Consider the following 16,110-nt stretch of genomic DNA (forward strand, 5'->3'; position numbering starts at 1 on the left):
TTTACGAAATGTTTAAAAATAAATCTCGCTACCCATTGCATATGGCTATTAAACATAAACGCGAAGATGTCGTCTTTATTTACCTGGTTGAAAATAGCGTCAGCGTAAGTCATTTTTTTATCTTGTCACTGACGATAACCTTACAAAGCCAAGCCTACGTTATTTATTCTAACCTTTTTTATAAAGGAATGAATAATTTAAATTATTTTGCATTTTCAGCTATCTCGAACTCTTAATGAACGGGATGAGACTTCAAAGATTACACCATTAGGCTTAGCACTTCAACTGAAGCAGGAAGCTATCGCTAAACAATTAGTAGCTCATGGATGTGATGTAAACCTACCTGATGACGATGGAAAGTGTCTATTGCATCATGCTATCGAATGTGATGATGATTATGGTGCTTGTTTCCTTATCGAAAACGGTGCAAATGTTAATTATCCGACTATAGTTACAAAAGATACACCTTTGCATTTGGTTTGCTCAAAAAAACCAAAATCCCAATCAACCAAGATTATACCTGGAACTGATTTGCTGTCCATGGATATTTTAACTTTCAGCGGTGGCATGGATAAAGTTACAACGGACTTAATTAATAAAGGCTGTAATGTAAATGCGCAAGATTGCCTAGGAAGGTATTTTCAACATTTTTACATTTACCCTTGGCGATAATTTAATTAAATATCGGTCAATATTATTATCCAAATAATCAAAACTTGTAAAAAGTTTGTTGGTTACTGTGCGTGTCTAAGCCTTTTACATTACCTTTAGAACGCCCTTACACAAAGCAATTGAAAGTGATAATGAAAATGCATTTGAATCGATATTATCAAGTGGCCAACGGTAATTCTATTACACTATCAGAATTATTAACGTAACATAAACATAGCATACTGTATGTATATAATCTGTTAGCGTTAACTATTAATCCATTCTCTTTTTATTATTATTTATGCAGGCCTGACTTAACGATTCGTGATAGTAATGGACGAACAGTGTTATGGCTTGCATTAACTCACTTACCAAAGGATGTAAACCAACATGAAGGTTCATTCGCAGCTAAATTATTACGACATGATTGCAGTCCTGATTATATTGATCCATTATCCGGCAATTCATTACTACATGCTGCAGCTGCCAGTGGACTAGAAACTGCTGGATTGTTTCTTGTTTCACATCATGCACAAATGAATATTATTAATAGTAGTGGTGAGACCCCTTTGCACATTGCAGCACGAAATGGCTTAGGAGATTTAGTTGCGACATTGTTATCGATGGGTGCTGACCCCAATGTAGCTTCCTATCCATCACTATCAGGTTTAGATGATGTTCATCTTGGTCTTGAGGTAGACGGATCGAAGGATGTTAACACTACCGCCAAACAGGAATCAGTTGTTGCGGTACCTGAGTGTGGTTTAAGAACACCTTTACATTACGCAGTTTTAAGTAAAAGGGTGAATGTTGTGAATTGTATCTTGAAGCACAAAGGTTAGTATCTACATTTGTAATCATCGCTAAATGTATAATATGATGTAGTCTTTCGTTGAAATCGGTGTATGAAGCATAGAGGATAGCTTTAAATATTTAACAATCTATTATTTTGACATTTTTAGCAAACACAATGTCATTTGGCAACAGTGGTCTTGTTATTTCTCCTAATCTTAATGTGAGAGATGAAAAAGATCAGACGCCATTGTCTCTAGCTGTTTGGATAAGCGAATATGACATAGCAATAGACTTATTAAGAGCCGGGGCAGATATAGAATGCCAGATGTCTAATGGTCTTACATTGCTGCATTGCTGTATCTTGCGTAATGACTTAACTGGGGCTATATTTTTATTGCGTAATTCTGCTCGAATTGATATAAAGTATGAAGCTTATGACCTACACGATATTAAGTCTTATAGCCACAGAAAATGATTTTTAATTAAGTAAAGATTATTATTGTGCTCAATAGGACTAAACAAGATAAAACGATATTGCAAATGGCAATTGAAAAAGAGCTAGGACCTGTCGTCGAGAATCTTTGCCAACTCGGTGCTGACGTTAACGGGGCTGATAAAGACGGAAATACACCGTTATGGATGGCTATTCGCAGCAAACAGTTTGACATAGCCTCGATTTTGGTACAGCATAAATTAGTTGTATAACTTGTAATTATATCTCTGTAAGTGATTATATTCTAAAGACTGTATTGAATTATATGTTATTGTCATGTTTTAAAGGTACAAAATAGATGTGATACCAATGCTTGGTGTATTGGACCTAACGGTGGTAAAATAAATCTACTGCATCGAGCTATTTCTAGTATGGATGAAGAGGCTGCTTGTTTCTTGGTACGTAGTGGCTCGGACATCAACACGCCATGTCTTATAGCTTCTAATGATGGCAAGCAAATAACTAGTCCTCCTTTACATCTTGCTTGTAGAGCAAGTATGGATAAATTGGTGCAAAGTCTATTTGAACATGGTGTTGATGTAAATACTCAGGTAATATCACGTTGAAAATGTTATGCAATCTTAATAGCTTTAATAATTATTTTAAGTTACGTGGAGTAGCTAATATTAAATTATATAACAAAACATGCTTTTTCAGGATACTATTGGTCGTGCTGCAATCCATATTGCAATTGAGAATAAAGATGGATTTATAACTTCTTTTCTTTTGAGTCATCCAGCCATAGACCTTAGTATTCGCGATAGCAGTGGTCGTACACCTTTTGCTGTTGCCATGACTAACAAAGATACCACGTCGGCCTCAACTATTCTTGCAAGAGATCCAACTGCTGCTGATCAGGCAAATACAATAATAATACTTGAATATTCTTAATTTAATATATTTTTTTATTATTTACTGATTTAACGTGAAAACTGATACACTATATCTGTAAAAATTTTTACCTATAGTTTGATAGCCGGGGTCGAAATTTCATGCATATAGCCGTATTATCTGACGATAATGACGCAGTGGCTTTCTTAGTTGGTGTAAATGCTAATCTAAATTCAAAAACAAGAAATAGTGATCAGAATGCTCCTCTACATTTAGCTGCTATACGAAATTCCGAGAATATTTGCCGAAGTTTGGTAAATTAACAATTAGCTACAATATTTTATTTTTTGACTTACTTAATTGAGAATTTAAAATACTACCTTTCTTTCGTAGCTTCAAGCTGGAGCAGACGTTAATGCGATTACAGGAGCTAGTGAAACGGCTTTGCATCTGGCAGCTACTCATAACCACACGAATGTTATAGAAATTTTGTTAGATTTCCAGGCGGATTGGAACAGAGTTGATGGCGATGGTAACAACGGTAAGACTTCAGTATAGTTGTATTCAATATTTCATTCTGCACTATTTTTTCTTACTAGAGATGATATTATTGTATTAGCTCTTCATGTTGCGGTACAAGAAGGAAATTTAGAAGCAGTTGAGATGTTGATGGATAAAACACAAATTGACATCAATGCTGTAAACAGAAAGTAAGCCTAAAGAATTTTTTTTGCAATGTTCTAAAACTTTATTTAATAAAACTTTTGAAAATTTCAGGGGTCGAACGCCATTAATAGTTTTAGCAAAATATGGTCAAGATCAAGCTGTTAGTTTATTTAGAATCTTAAAAGACTTTAGCCTTGGATTACAACTAGATGCTGTCGATCCCGATGGTAATACCGGTAAGACTGTAATAATATCATAACGCTTAATGTATTTAAGGAATGTGCATTGTTGTCCAAGTTATAGAATTGAGATGTTATCTTATCTTTGTGACAGCTTTATATTATGCATACTGCAACGGCAATGGGAATTTATGTAAAGTTTTAGTTCAAGCTGGAGCTCGCATCGCAACGGTAAATGCATATGGAGACTCGATATTTAATTTTCAAACTGCGACAAAGAAATTGCTTCATACCTTACTAGGTAAGTATTATAGTTATAGTTCGTTTATGTATATATATGTTACGTATACATTAACAATTAATACAGTATTATACAATTAATGTGATAATATATAAACCAAGGTTGCTAATGAATCTATGCATACATTAGCAATAGTTGAAATTGCTTTTATCCTTTGCCGTGTTAAACTTCTATTTGATGGTCTAGTCATTTTTTGTAATTATTATTTTATAGATATGATAGATAGAGAACCTGCATGGATCGATGGCACTCATTGTCATAACTGTATGGCAAAATTTACAGTTACAACTCGAAAGCACCACTGGTATTATGATACCTCTTATGATACTTCTTGTACTAACGAGAGTTTGTCTTGATATTCTGATAAAATAACTTTGTACAGTATATTAATTTAACCTTGTAGTTATGTTATAAAGTACCTACCTGTAAGAGCTTTTTTAACTGTAAATTTATTAATGCTTTTCAGTCGCCATTGCGGTCGTGTCCTTTGTGGAAAGTGTTCGTCTCGTCAAGTTCCTATTCTCAAATTTGATATTGGAAAAGCTGTCCGTGTTTGTGAAGTTTGTGCAAATGTACTGACTCAAAGCGAATGATGAAATACGTAATAAACACTACGTTCAAAAAATTGAACAGAATTTTACAGTATTGGCATTGGATAGTGTTCTGACAGATCAATTATCTGAATACATTCATAAATTTAGAATGAAATAGGATCAATTTGTACCAATTTTGATAATTATTATTTAACTTTTCTTTAATCCTTCCAGTCATATCCAATAAATCTTTAACCAGCAGGACTAACTAACATTTCCTATATCAAGCAATTGTACAAATAAGGCTAAACTTATTACTACTGTTATGAATTTCTGCCGATCGACCTTTAGGTACAACAAAAATTGTTTATCATTTATGACTACTTTGCAGTTAGTTAATTTCTGACAGATGTTTATCTAATTTAGTACTGTTACACAGTACGATATCGTTCTGTTTTCAATTTTTATTAGTACAGTATATTTTGAATACTTATATACTGTATATACGTATATATATCTTATGTAATTGCGGGTTTACTAAAATAAACCATAAAATTAATTTTTATCCCAAAAAATTATCTTTATTTGCTGGTCATTTCAGTTGGCAACGGAAGCGATGACATATGAAAATATGAAATCTTAACTACTGTACGAAGATAGGTAGTTATGACCCGATATAAGTGTAGATGCATCGTTAATATGTGGCAAGAACAGAATTGCCAATAGTATGCAAAGCGAATTGATAGTGCTTACTGTACAGTATATACAAAAGCAAGCTTGATAATCAAAAAATGCTGCAACAATTACAACTAAATATGAAATAACATTGATAAGTGCAGTACGTAATAATCTATTTAGCTACTTAGATCACAAATTTACAACACAGATATTTTGTCAGGAATTACGATTTATTGTGATTGTACGAAAATAGAGTTATCTTTCATAGCAATCCTACTTGAAATCCGAAGCTAATGCTAACGATGGCACTAAGCTTCAAACAATAGTAAAAACATATCGTTGAATCTGAACAATCGACTGCAATCATGTAAAATTAATCTATTTAGTAATTTAAAAAGGTAATTTTGAAATCACTTAAATAATGTATTAGAATTTATTAAGCAATATTAGGAAAATCTTAGTATATTACACGCAAGGGATGATATCAAAAAATTGTGACCTATTGGGGCAATATTGCAATAAATCAGTGCAGAGTTAGCACAATTAATAGCAGTAAGAATCAATTTTAATAAAACAGCGTCAAACTTTTCAAGACTTAAGGTTAGGCGGATATCTCTCTGAGCTATACTCTAACAATATTCGCACTCCCTTTTTGGTTCGTTATCAAGAATTAATTTTATCGGATACGCACACGAAGGAAAGTTACATTTTGATGAAATTTATAAATTAAGTCAAAGCTGTTGATAAAAGGTCTTTAGACTGTAAAATAGAGATAATCAACGAATTAAATAATTATTGCATCTATAGCTCATCTGTACATATCTCATTGACGGTCGGGTAACTATAATTATTTCAATTTAACAAGATTGCTAACTACACCCGTACATTTATTTATCCCAGTCATAGTTGGCAATACGATCTTCCCGTATATACCTGACTGTTACTTCCATATAATAATTATTGTAATAATAATCTAATAGCGTAAAAAAAAATTGATTTTAACTGCTTTTAAATTAATTCATGCAAGAATGAGTCCATCATGAATAATAAAATAAATTTAGTAATATCATAGCTAATTCTATTACACTACACTAGTTACTATCGATATATCGTCAGTGATAAAACCAATATGTCTTGCTTTTATCTTGTTGTTGAGATCGTTCGGAAATTAAAGCTGCTCGCAATTGCTCCCAATCATTTATCCCCTTACGAATTCGATCGCTAATTTCTTCATGCATCTCTTCAAATGATCTACATTTACCTCGATAGCCACTACCTTTATTACTGCTGTTGTGGAACACTAAACGACTACCAGCTTGGCTTGCGGGTAGACTATCATCAACTGCAGCATCTGTATTTGTACTGTAATGATCCTCTACTAAATCTAATAATGAATTATTAAGATTGGGAAGATCATTAGTAGAAGACGGTGATGGAATGACTAAATCGACTACATTGCCCTCTTGCTGATCATGGTGGACATAATCAGACATTACGGGTTGTACCTGAATTTCATCTAAAATTGGGACTTTTGTTTCCGCTAACGCTGCATTTCTATAATTCAATGTCGGTAATGTCCGAAGCTCTTTGATTTGTCTGTCTAAATCGTTGGCTAAATCCCTCATATAATCATAAGACGAACGCGCTAAAGCCTGCATCCATGATTCCATATCTTCTCTGTTTTCAGCGGAAAAAGTCCATGTACGAGTATTCTCGCCAGCAAAACATAATAAAAATCCATAAGTATTATTTGGATCACGGCTAACTACATATCCTTCTAAGACAACAACACCGATAGGTTCACGAGAATATTGCTTTTCAAAGTAGAAAAGTAAATTTCCCGTTAATACAAACCATCGACGTTGCAAGCTACGGTTGATCTCACCCTTTTTATATAAGAAGCCTTGCTTGTCTACATGCTCAAAATTATTAGCTAAATGAATAATACTTTTATCGTTGATCTTCATTTCTTATTATCTGCAACAATTAGACGTTCAGTTATTAACTTTAGTGAGAATTTTTATGATCCAACATGACATGTGGGCTTTATTTATCTTCTATTTTCGGTGCTAGGCATCATGAAATGGTGCAAGAAGAAAATATCATTAGTAATCGCATTGAATTAATTGTAAAATGGAGAATTATAAATTAAAGTTTAAAAATTTTTAATGAATATCTATTTTTAATCACTGCAGCAATACAGACCGTACACAATATTATTATCACTAACACGGTAGGTACAACTTTAACTTAGGCATTAGTTGCTGGCTATGGTAAATGATGGATCAAGTTTAATAGACTGACCGATGATTTTTACATATTGTATTATATACAAATGATGAAGTAATGGCATGCAGCTGTGCATGAAATGAAGTTACGAAAGAAGAACAGCTTTAGTACTGTACTGAAAATAAATCGGAATATCTTGGACTTGGAGTCTATGAACCGAAAGTAAATTCATATAATACGTATATACTAGTCTTTCTGGAGTAAATTAGGGAGAATTCGATTACATATGCACTATCGACTGACTTAAATTGTTGGAAAATTGCATCTATCGAACTGTTCTCCTATTCTCTCGTAAAGGTGAACAACAAGCGCTTGTTCGAGTATGCAAAGAAATACTGACGCTGATGGCAATATCAACTTATATTGGTGTAAAGCATCATCATCACTCGTACATTAACTCCAATTTCATAATCATACCGAAAAAACTTGTTGCTACAGAACTATTCTAAGTGTATATTCAAACAAAGTCTTCCTTTTTAAAAATGTTATACAATTCAACGTCGACATTACAGTTGATCAAAATCAACACATTCAAAAATAAGTCCGTAGTGTGAGTAGAGTAGTTTTAATACACATGGAATAAGTTTGTCTGCTATTCCCATCCATTTCTGCTGTATCCCTAAGTGATCGAACACAAAGTTTCCAGTTTAAAACTATCCATAATTACAGTACTGTACTTGACAATAGATAAACTATTGTCATGGATATCCATCATCCTTTCGATAGGAAAATTGGAAAGGCAAGTGTTGAACGTAGGTAGCGTGATTGTAAAGGATAGAAAAGGAACGATCTATACCGACGATACTACTGGTAAAAGCAATCCTCTATTTCTACGTAAAGTCAGGATAATACCCCAATTCTAGAGCTAACTAGTGGTCATATCATTTTTCTACAAATTGGCCTGGTATATTACTATCGAGAAAGAAAGAGTACAGGAAGTGGTTATGAGTTGTACGCTGTAAACGTCCATTTACCGACTAAAGGATAATGTCACCGTGATGAAAAGAGAACCATTCCTACCATAAGCTTCCACTGATTATTTACTAAAGTCCGATCGTCTATTAAATATCTAATTGGGACAGTTTTCCCTCGCTAATCGATCAAAAGTTTAGCAAGAAGTTCACGATTAAGCTTATTATCCTCTTTCCATCACATTATCATTAACGCTGTGTCGACTCCAATCTATATACACGTATAAATTAAATTAATCGATGAGAGGAATGGCGTTCCCTCGCTGATCAATATCCACCGTATTCCAATTGACTCGATGTCATCTAGTCTTTCAAATCTCAACTGAAATAGTTCATCCACTTACTTAACATGTGTATTCATGCCAAGTATTACTCTTAGCATGGCATAGATCAATAATTAGAACGATTTTCCACCATAATATTTCTCCATTCCAATGGGAAGATGAGTAATTTGCGATATTTTTAGTTGCCTTTTAAATCACAGAGTCTTGCTAGGATCGGCCTGATCGAGTCAATATGGTTAGCGGTTCCATACTGAAGGTACTTGAATTGATAGAGCCCCCATGAACGTAACTGTATGGACGGACACTGGACCACACAAGACAGTACGTCGGTCCGTCCATAGGCCTATCTGGAAAAAGGAAAAGTAATGTCACCCTTCACCATCATATTTTGCAAGTTTTTGTACATGTCACTACTAGCCCTCAAGTGAAATTTTTACCGGTCTCTCTTTATCGTAAAGAAATTCAAGTTTTTATGATAAGATAGAACGAAAGCAAAAAGATAAAATAAAGTCTATGAAACTATCAATAGCCTTTTCTATATAAGACAGAAAGAAGGATTAATTACTAGCAAAATAATGTCATCGTACAGTATGATAGCAATTGCCTTGAACCAAGCAAATTGACACGGATGACATCATTTTGCACAGTGCCATTGCATTCGCGTGGCTTAGCTAGGGAAGCCGCTTTCTTCATCTACCAAAGGCCATCAAAGGCACGTTAGTTAATTCAAGGGCTCTTGAAGGGTGTAAATCGTTCGTATTTAAAATAAAATTGTTTACAAAATAAGAGTTAAGCTTTTCCATCCGATCACATTAATTGCATGGAATTATTGCAGACAGTCAATACAAATTCAATTAATCAATATACAGTATAATATGGCTTATCAATCTTTAGGCATCAATTGTTCGATTTCATACCCAAAATCAAATTATTTTAAATGAATTAATCACTGCAAATCAGGAACTATATTGGAAAACAGAGAAAGGGACAGTACATGCTTGTTGATGATGACACAATACTAGAAATGGTCATTTTAATCGTATTGTATATGACTATGCTTTAAATTAGCTGCTAGGTTGGTTTTATAACGTACTGTGTATGTGCTGCAGAGTTATAGTTGTAGCATACGAGTATAGTGAAATGATTAGCAAAATAATCGGCTTGCATCACACATTTCTGGCAGTCAAAGCCCGTGACCGTTTTCGAGTAGTTCAGTCAATCAGTACATTTTGCTCATCCCATCAGATTAATTGCATAGTATGGACAGAATTAGTACGAATTACTGTAAATTAAATAATTACAATCAAAGCAGAGCATGAAAGGATATTGATGACTGTACTGTAATTTACTACCAGTGAGTCATAAATCCTTCCACTCTGGACTGCCTCTCCTTCAACTACATGATGATAGCGTGCAGAAATGAGATGAAGTTTAGCTCTAATTTCATCGATAAGATTGCCTTAAGAATTTTCTAGTAGCTTAACAACATCATGTAGAGCACGGGATACCAGTCGATGACTGTTTTAGTCAAGAGCTAACCAACATTTCCCTTTAAAAAGGAAATGTTGTCCAAGGGAAGATAAAACTAATCAATCAATTATAATTATATATAGTGTATATGAGATATAATATATAATATATTATAATAAATAAAGGATAAATTACTATGTTTACGTCATTGATTATCGCGATAATCGTCATTGCGCATGCGTGCCAATTCAAACTTTCTTCCTGTTGTTTTCATCCAGTTCGGTAGGCAGGGCATTCACTCAATGGCAATCTACTATCCCATACAGGCTAATCAAATTCATACTGTAGCTAGTATCACCATCGATCTACTCATATCACTATAGCAAATCCGTCAGCCTAACCCTTTCACAAACTAAATCTCCATTCTAACTTGCAAGACATCAACGCCATCAAGCAATTTATTCCAATTGATTAGGCTCATTTTCTTACTAATGCAGTCTATAACACCTATCTTAGAGCAAATTCAATCCCTGCTCAATGCCAAATTGTATCAAGATGTCGAATTACTGGTACTGATTGCTTGTTTATTTTCCTTGAAACAGCTAATGATAGCTGCAAAAGGAATTGTTGTAGTAACGGATATTTCAATATCGATCAAGGCTTGATAAATTACTAATCATTTCCAACAACGATAAATTGACGATTCTAACATAGTTCTTTTAGGTTGCATTGATATCATCAAGTATCATTGGATAACCATGATCTTATTTCTTGATATTTTAGATCAGTCTTATTCTACCTATGGTCAATCAGTGCGGTAAAAATGATTCAGTAGCCTCTTCTCATTACTATAAAATTCTAGTATGGTATGGTGATTCATTGTATGAAGGACGACAGTACAAGAAGGCAGAGGTAAAGTAGCTCATAAGCTAATTAGAAAGCATTCAGTTTTCATCATACTATACAAATCATGAGTAGTTGATATAGCCTTGACTATTCCGTAAAAGACCTTTACCTAAATAATAGATCATAAATTAGAATCGAACACCTGCAATACTATTCTCAGTAGCTACAAAATTGTTGATAGATTTATACGTATCTGATGTCAGTTCTCGATTTGCTATTTATTAGCCAGAATGTTAAATCGTGTAGTTGCCCTTTATGAGATGGTATATAATCATTAAGAAAGATTGTAACCTTATTTTCAAAATATCTCTACTTTGGAATACAGTACAATAGAGATCTTAGAGGATAAAAAATAGAAAGTTGTTATACAACCTTCCAGTTGGCCTCATGAAGTTAATCTCGTTACAGCAGAATAATGACAAATCAAATGATTGTCCCATAAATTACAAATTTACTCCATTTATTCATCTTTCTACAGTAGTAATCTGTCAAATTTTAACAAACATTTCAATTGAAGGTACTGGAATAAGTAATATTTTCAAATTCCAATCAATACATAATCGTATATAGAAGTATGAAATCTCTATTTGAAAGTACTAACAGCTTGAAATGGACTCTAATAGAGACATTAAAGCATAAGATAGATTCGTTACTCTGGCTTCCAATTAGCCTTATATAGTGGATCTAACTATAGTAGTAATCTATCACAGTCTTGTAAATACTTTGCTAAATGTGCTAGAATCAGCCGATATTTAAGACTACATCAATCGATTGATGTATAATATAATCTTTCAAGAATGGTAGAACCGCATTCCAAAATATCAGGACTATAAACTACAGCACAATCAAGATCTTAGAGTGTAATGCAAAAGTGATTTCTCAAGTTATTGATTGACTTTATTTATTGATTTAGCTACAGCAATGACGTTTCAAACAGTTATATTTACTATTCATTCCTAAATTGGCATCAGTTACTAAACACACTGCGACAATGACCTATCAGACCTTCGCTTGCGTGGAATGTAATGGAACTGTAGTTATTTTATCCATCAATGATGGCCTAAAATCACGCTGATATAGATGTAGCATATAGACAGTAGTGATTAAACAGTGTATTTATTCTAACTTATGATGAATTGAATCATTTTAGGATATCTTCCAGAAAGCTTTATTGCTACGAAAGAATCTGAATAAAGCTAAAGTCAAGAGTTTAACAAGTGAATTATTACTATCTGAAGTGGAATTAAAATATAAATTATATGAATGTTACATGAAACTTGGCGATGCTAGAAATGCTACTGCTATGGTAACGTGATTTCATCCTAACCTAATATTGATGATATATACAATCTACTTACGATAGATTTTCTCAATTACTTTGGATAAATTCCTTACTTTAAATACTACATACCATTACTGTAAAGCTAATGGGTGTGTGGGGTACGTAATATTGTTAAATGCTATGTAATGCACCAGTGATTTTGAACATTACTGCTATTTACAGAGATGCTCAACTCACTATCAAGTAAATAGTAACTACTATTCAATATACGCTCGTATATTGCTAATACCTGATCATTCAGATTAATGTTTAAATTGCATATTATAACTACAATATTTTAGGCGTCCAATTTTTAGCCTATGGATGTGTAATGATAAAGCAATTATATTGATTGCAATCAAATCGCAATTAACATGATTTATTATAGGAACAGTTAATAAATCAATTCTACATCTACAGGAACATCAAGTGTATAACTGCTATATTTTGTATCGTTTTACAGTTAGAAGGAATTTCCGTTAGGCAGAGGACACCTAAAGTTCTCATGAGCTTAGCTCATCTCTATCAAATATCCAATATCGATAAGCAAGCTATTGCCTGCTATAAAGAGATTTTACGGTTGGCTTTTTCTTATGATCAGTGTTTTCCGATAGCTATTTTAAAATCCATTCAATATAATAATAGTATGATAATATTGCAGCATATAATTATATTCTATTTAGAAAATGTCCTCTAGCATTGGGTGCGGTCCACGGATTGTTACAGCTTGGATGTACACGAGATGATATTGTGAATATAATATCAGCGGCTGGAATATCATGCCCATCTTGGTTTGTCAATCCTCTAATATCTCCTAGTTTGTGTACAAATTGTATGTTAATTAAGACGATAAATCCTCATTTAATCTAGGCTCAATGAATGGATTAATGGTCATTCTCAAATGGCATGTAAAGAATACAAAAGTAAGCAGAAACTGATAATCTATCATTTTAAGCAATGTAAAATTGTCTAGTGTGACAACACTCGTATAATTTACTGAGCATTTACTTTAAGATAAAGGTAATCATTACAAATAAAGTCTTTACTATCGTTAAATTACAGAAGCGATTGAAACCCTATCCAAATTGGAATCACATGTATGCCTCTTGTGGATGCTTGTCAACTTTTATATTTTTTATTGTTGCAAAAACTTGTCTAAGCCATTGATAACATTTTACATTTTTCTTATAATGTAATTGATCCCTTGCAAAATTTTGGGATGATTGCAGCATTTACATAGCAGCATCCCTATTATGAACAGTATCGCTATGGGATATTACAGACAAGAAGATTACAGAAACGCAAAACATCTTTTTGAGAAGGTAAAACATTAGCAAAAATACACCATTCCTTACTCCATCTCACCGATCGATAAGTAGCTTTTGTGTCGTAATATTAGATTATTTTTTACTTGAATAGATTATAGAAATGGACCCATATTCTGTAAAGGGGTTAGGCATTTATGCAAGGATTTTAGCGAAGGAAAAAAATGTTAAAAGTTTATTTATGTAAGTGATCATTTTCGAGAGATTTGCCATATTAGGTTTTGGTTATTTTTCTAACTTTACCTAATTGGTGTGACAACTTAGGCTATCTAAAAGACTTTTACAAGTCAATGAAAATAGCGTCGACACTTGGCTAGTAATGGCTGAATACAATGCTATCAAGGATAATGTACAACGAGCTATATATTTTGCTCAAAAGGTTATTAAATGACGTTATTTTATAAATTTCCTGGATCGACCTTACACTACCAAGTGCAGTTCTTAAACTCTTTCTTTCTATACGTTTATAGGCCCATGTTATTGATAGCTCAAATATTCAAGCCCTTGTTCTTAAAGGTTTCACTCAAGTCATCATTAATTATGTTGCATGTCAATCTACGCTATTACTTTACGCAGCGATAACCTTTAATTAACGTAGATGATATGATTTTTACCACTGTTACTAGCATCATTATTATTGCAAATGAATAAAACGACGGAGGCTATTCTACATTATCAAGAAGCCATCAAATTGGCACCTGATCAAGTGGAATCATATATTGGTATTATTTTCTTTATGAGATCCATCAATTAGCTTATCATTCTGATATTTATACTACATCGGTACTTTACTAATTTTACTATATTCCTAAAATTACCTAAATTAGGTTTAGTAAACTGTTACTTAGCTGATAACAAGATCTCTCTGGCTTCCTCAACAGCTGCTAAAGCTTACACAAAAGTTGGACGAACACCAAGTACATTGCTAGTAAGTTGAATTAGCCTTTTCATACAGTTACTGATGGAGCAATATGATTGTTATTTTACATCCTTGCCAACTGGAATTACCGTATGATATCAATATAGAAAACACATTTTAAATCAGCATGGCGAGATTGATCATTAAATAGCGTACTAAAGAAATCTAAATTTTAAGATTGCTCACATAGCTAATGTAAGATATATCATCTATAGCTTTGCGGCAACGTGTATCTCCGAAGTTCAGGAGACTGTGTGGACAAAGTTAGTATACGATTTTATAGTAACTTTTAGGCTTTTTATATTACTCTTACGAAATTAAAATGATTCGCGTTTTATACTAGGCGAAGTCATCATTCCAGTTAGCATTAAATCTTGATCCATCGTGCGAACTTGCTGCCTGCTCGTTAGCTAATATCTACGCTGATAAATTTTCAGACTGTGACAAGGCTATAAAATTGTAAGAATTACTTAGTCGTTTTCAAGTACATTGTACATAGCAAGAGTTTCTGAAACATTTTTATACGTATAATTACTTGCCAAACTAGACTACAGCAATTTTTAGAAACAACACCAAGCTCAAAAGTACACTTACAATTGGGTAATTACTATTGTGAAACCCACAAGAAACAACAGGCTCTGGACGAATATAGAATTGCTCTAAGGTATGACAGAATGCTTTATATATCACACGAATGACCTTCTGTACTAATTTTACATAAATAAGCAAATCATTTAATTGATTGATATAGTATGGATAGTAACTGTTCGGAAGCTCAAGAGGCCATTGACAAGTTGGAAAATGAAAGTAGAGATATTGAAGAAAGTAGTCTTCACTATGAATTGAATCCAATTCACCCGCTTCATTTTGACATCGATGATGAGGTAATTGAGTAATACATATTTGCAATCATAGGAGTCATTAATCATTCAGTTGGCTATTTTCGAAAATTTTTTACACTTTTCTGGCATCGTATAGGACGGTGACGCCAATACAACAGGATCATTAGACGAAATGGAATAATTCTAAAGCAAAATTTTATATACTGTATCTTAAAGCAATCAAAGTAGCATATACTGCTTATTGTGTATGCAAAAATAGCGTTTAGAGTTTTCTATTACATGTTAGTTTATTGTATGTCGATGGTTATAGTGTACCAGTTTTTTCGAATCTAAATCGCATCATCTTTAATGAACTGCTTATATTACAGAAAAAATATGCACAGACAATCGCCTTGTAGTATTATAGTATTTTATCTACCAGGAAGTTCTTTACCGGTATGGTTTGTTACAAAAATATATATTTTTACGATACAAATATTATTAAACACTTGCTTCTATATTTAATTATTTAAAGTTTGGTACTTTACCTACAAAGGTACCCAATTGATCTGTTTATACTAGGAGCTACGAATATAGGAAGACCATATTTTAGATGAGAGCAGAATCTGATATTGACTTGTATTTTAGCCATTGTGACACACATTTTCATTTATTAC

The 16,110-nt window shown here is 33.1% G+C and overlaps 2 protein-coding genes across 2 annotated transcripts; one reads left to right on the top strand and one right to left on the bottom strand.

The window, feature by feature from the left end:
• Window positions 1–6,704: 6,704 nt before the first annotated feature.
• Window positions 6,705–7,094, bottom strand: TRIADDRAFT_17632 (uncharacterized protein; the record flags this gene model as incomplete). The annotated part of the gene is made up of 1 exon (XM_002108533.1): window positions 6,705–7,094. A coding segment is annotated over one exon (390 nt), but the record flags the coding sequence as incomplete, so codon positions are not given.
• Window positions 7,095–9,299: 2,205 nt separating this feature from the next.
• On the top strand, window positions 9,300–15,635 carry TRIADDRAFT_51605 (uncharacterized protein; the record flags this gene model as incomplete). Its single annotated transcript, XM_002107727.1, has 17 exons — window positions 9,300–9,387; window positions 10,658–10,710; window positions 10,925–11,053; window positions 12,198–12,353; window positions 12,832–12,947; window positions 13,052–13,159; window positions 13,239–13,291; window positions 13,431–13,465; window positions 13,598–13,690; window positions 13,788–13,876; window positions 13,958–14,072; window positions 14,164–14,209; window positions 14,521–14,621; window positions 14,956–15,071; window positions 15,160–15,276; window positions 15,364–15,496; window positions 15,591–15,635. 17 exons carry the CDS (start codon window positions 9,300–9,302, stop codon window positions 15,633–15,635), a joined length of 1,593 nt encoding a protein of 530 aa, XP_002107763.1.
• Between the last annotated feature and the right edge of the window lie 475 nt (window positions 15,636–16,110).

Source organism: Trichoplax adhaerens, genomic scaffold (genome assembly GCF_000150275.1).
Source record: "Trichoplax adhaerens TRIADscaffold_1 genomic scaffold, whole genome shotgun sequence".
Taxonomy (NCBI): domain Eukaryota; kingdom Metazoa; phylum Placozoa; class Uniplacotomia; order Trichoplacea; family Trichoplacidae; genus Trichoplax; species Trichoplax adhaerens.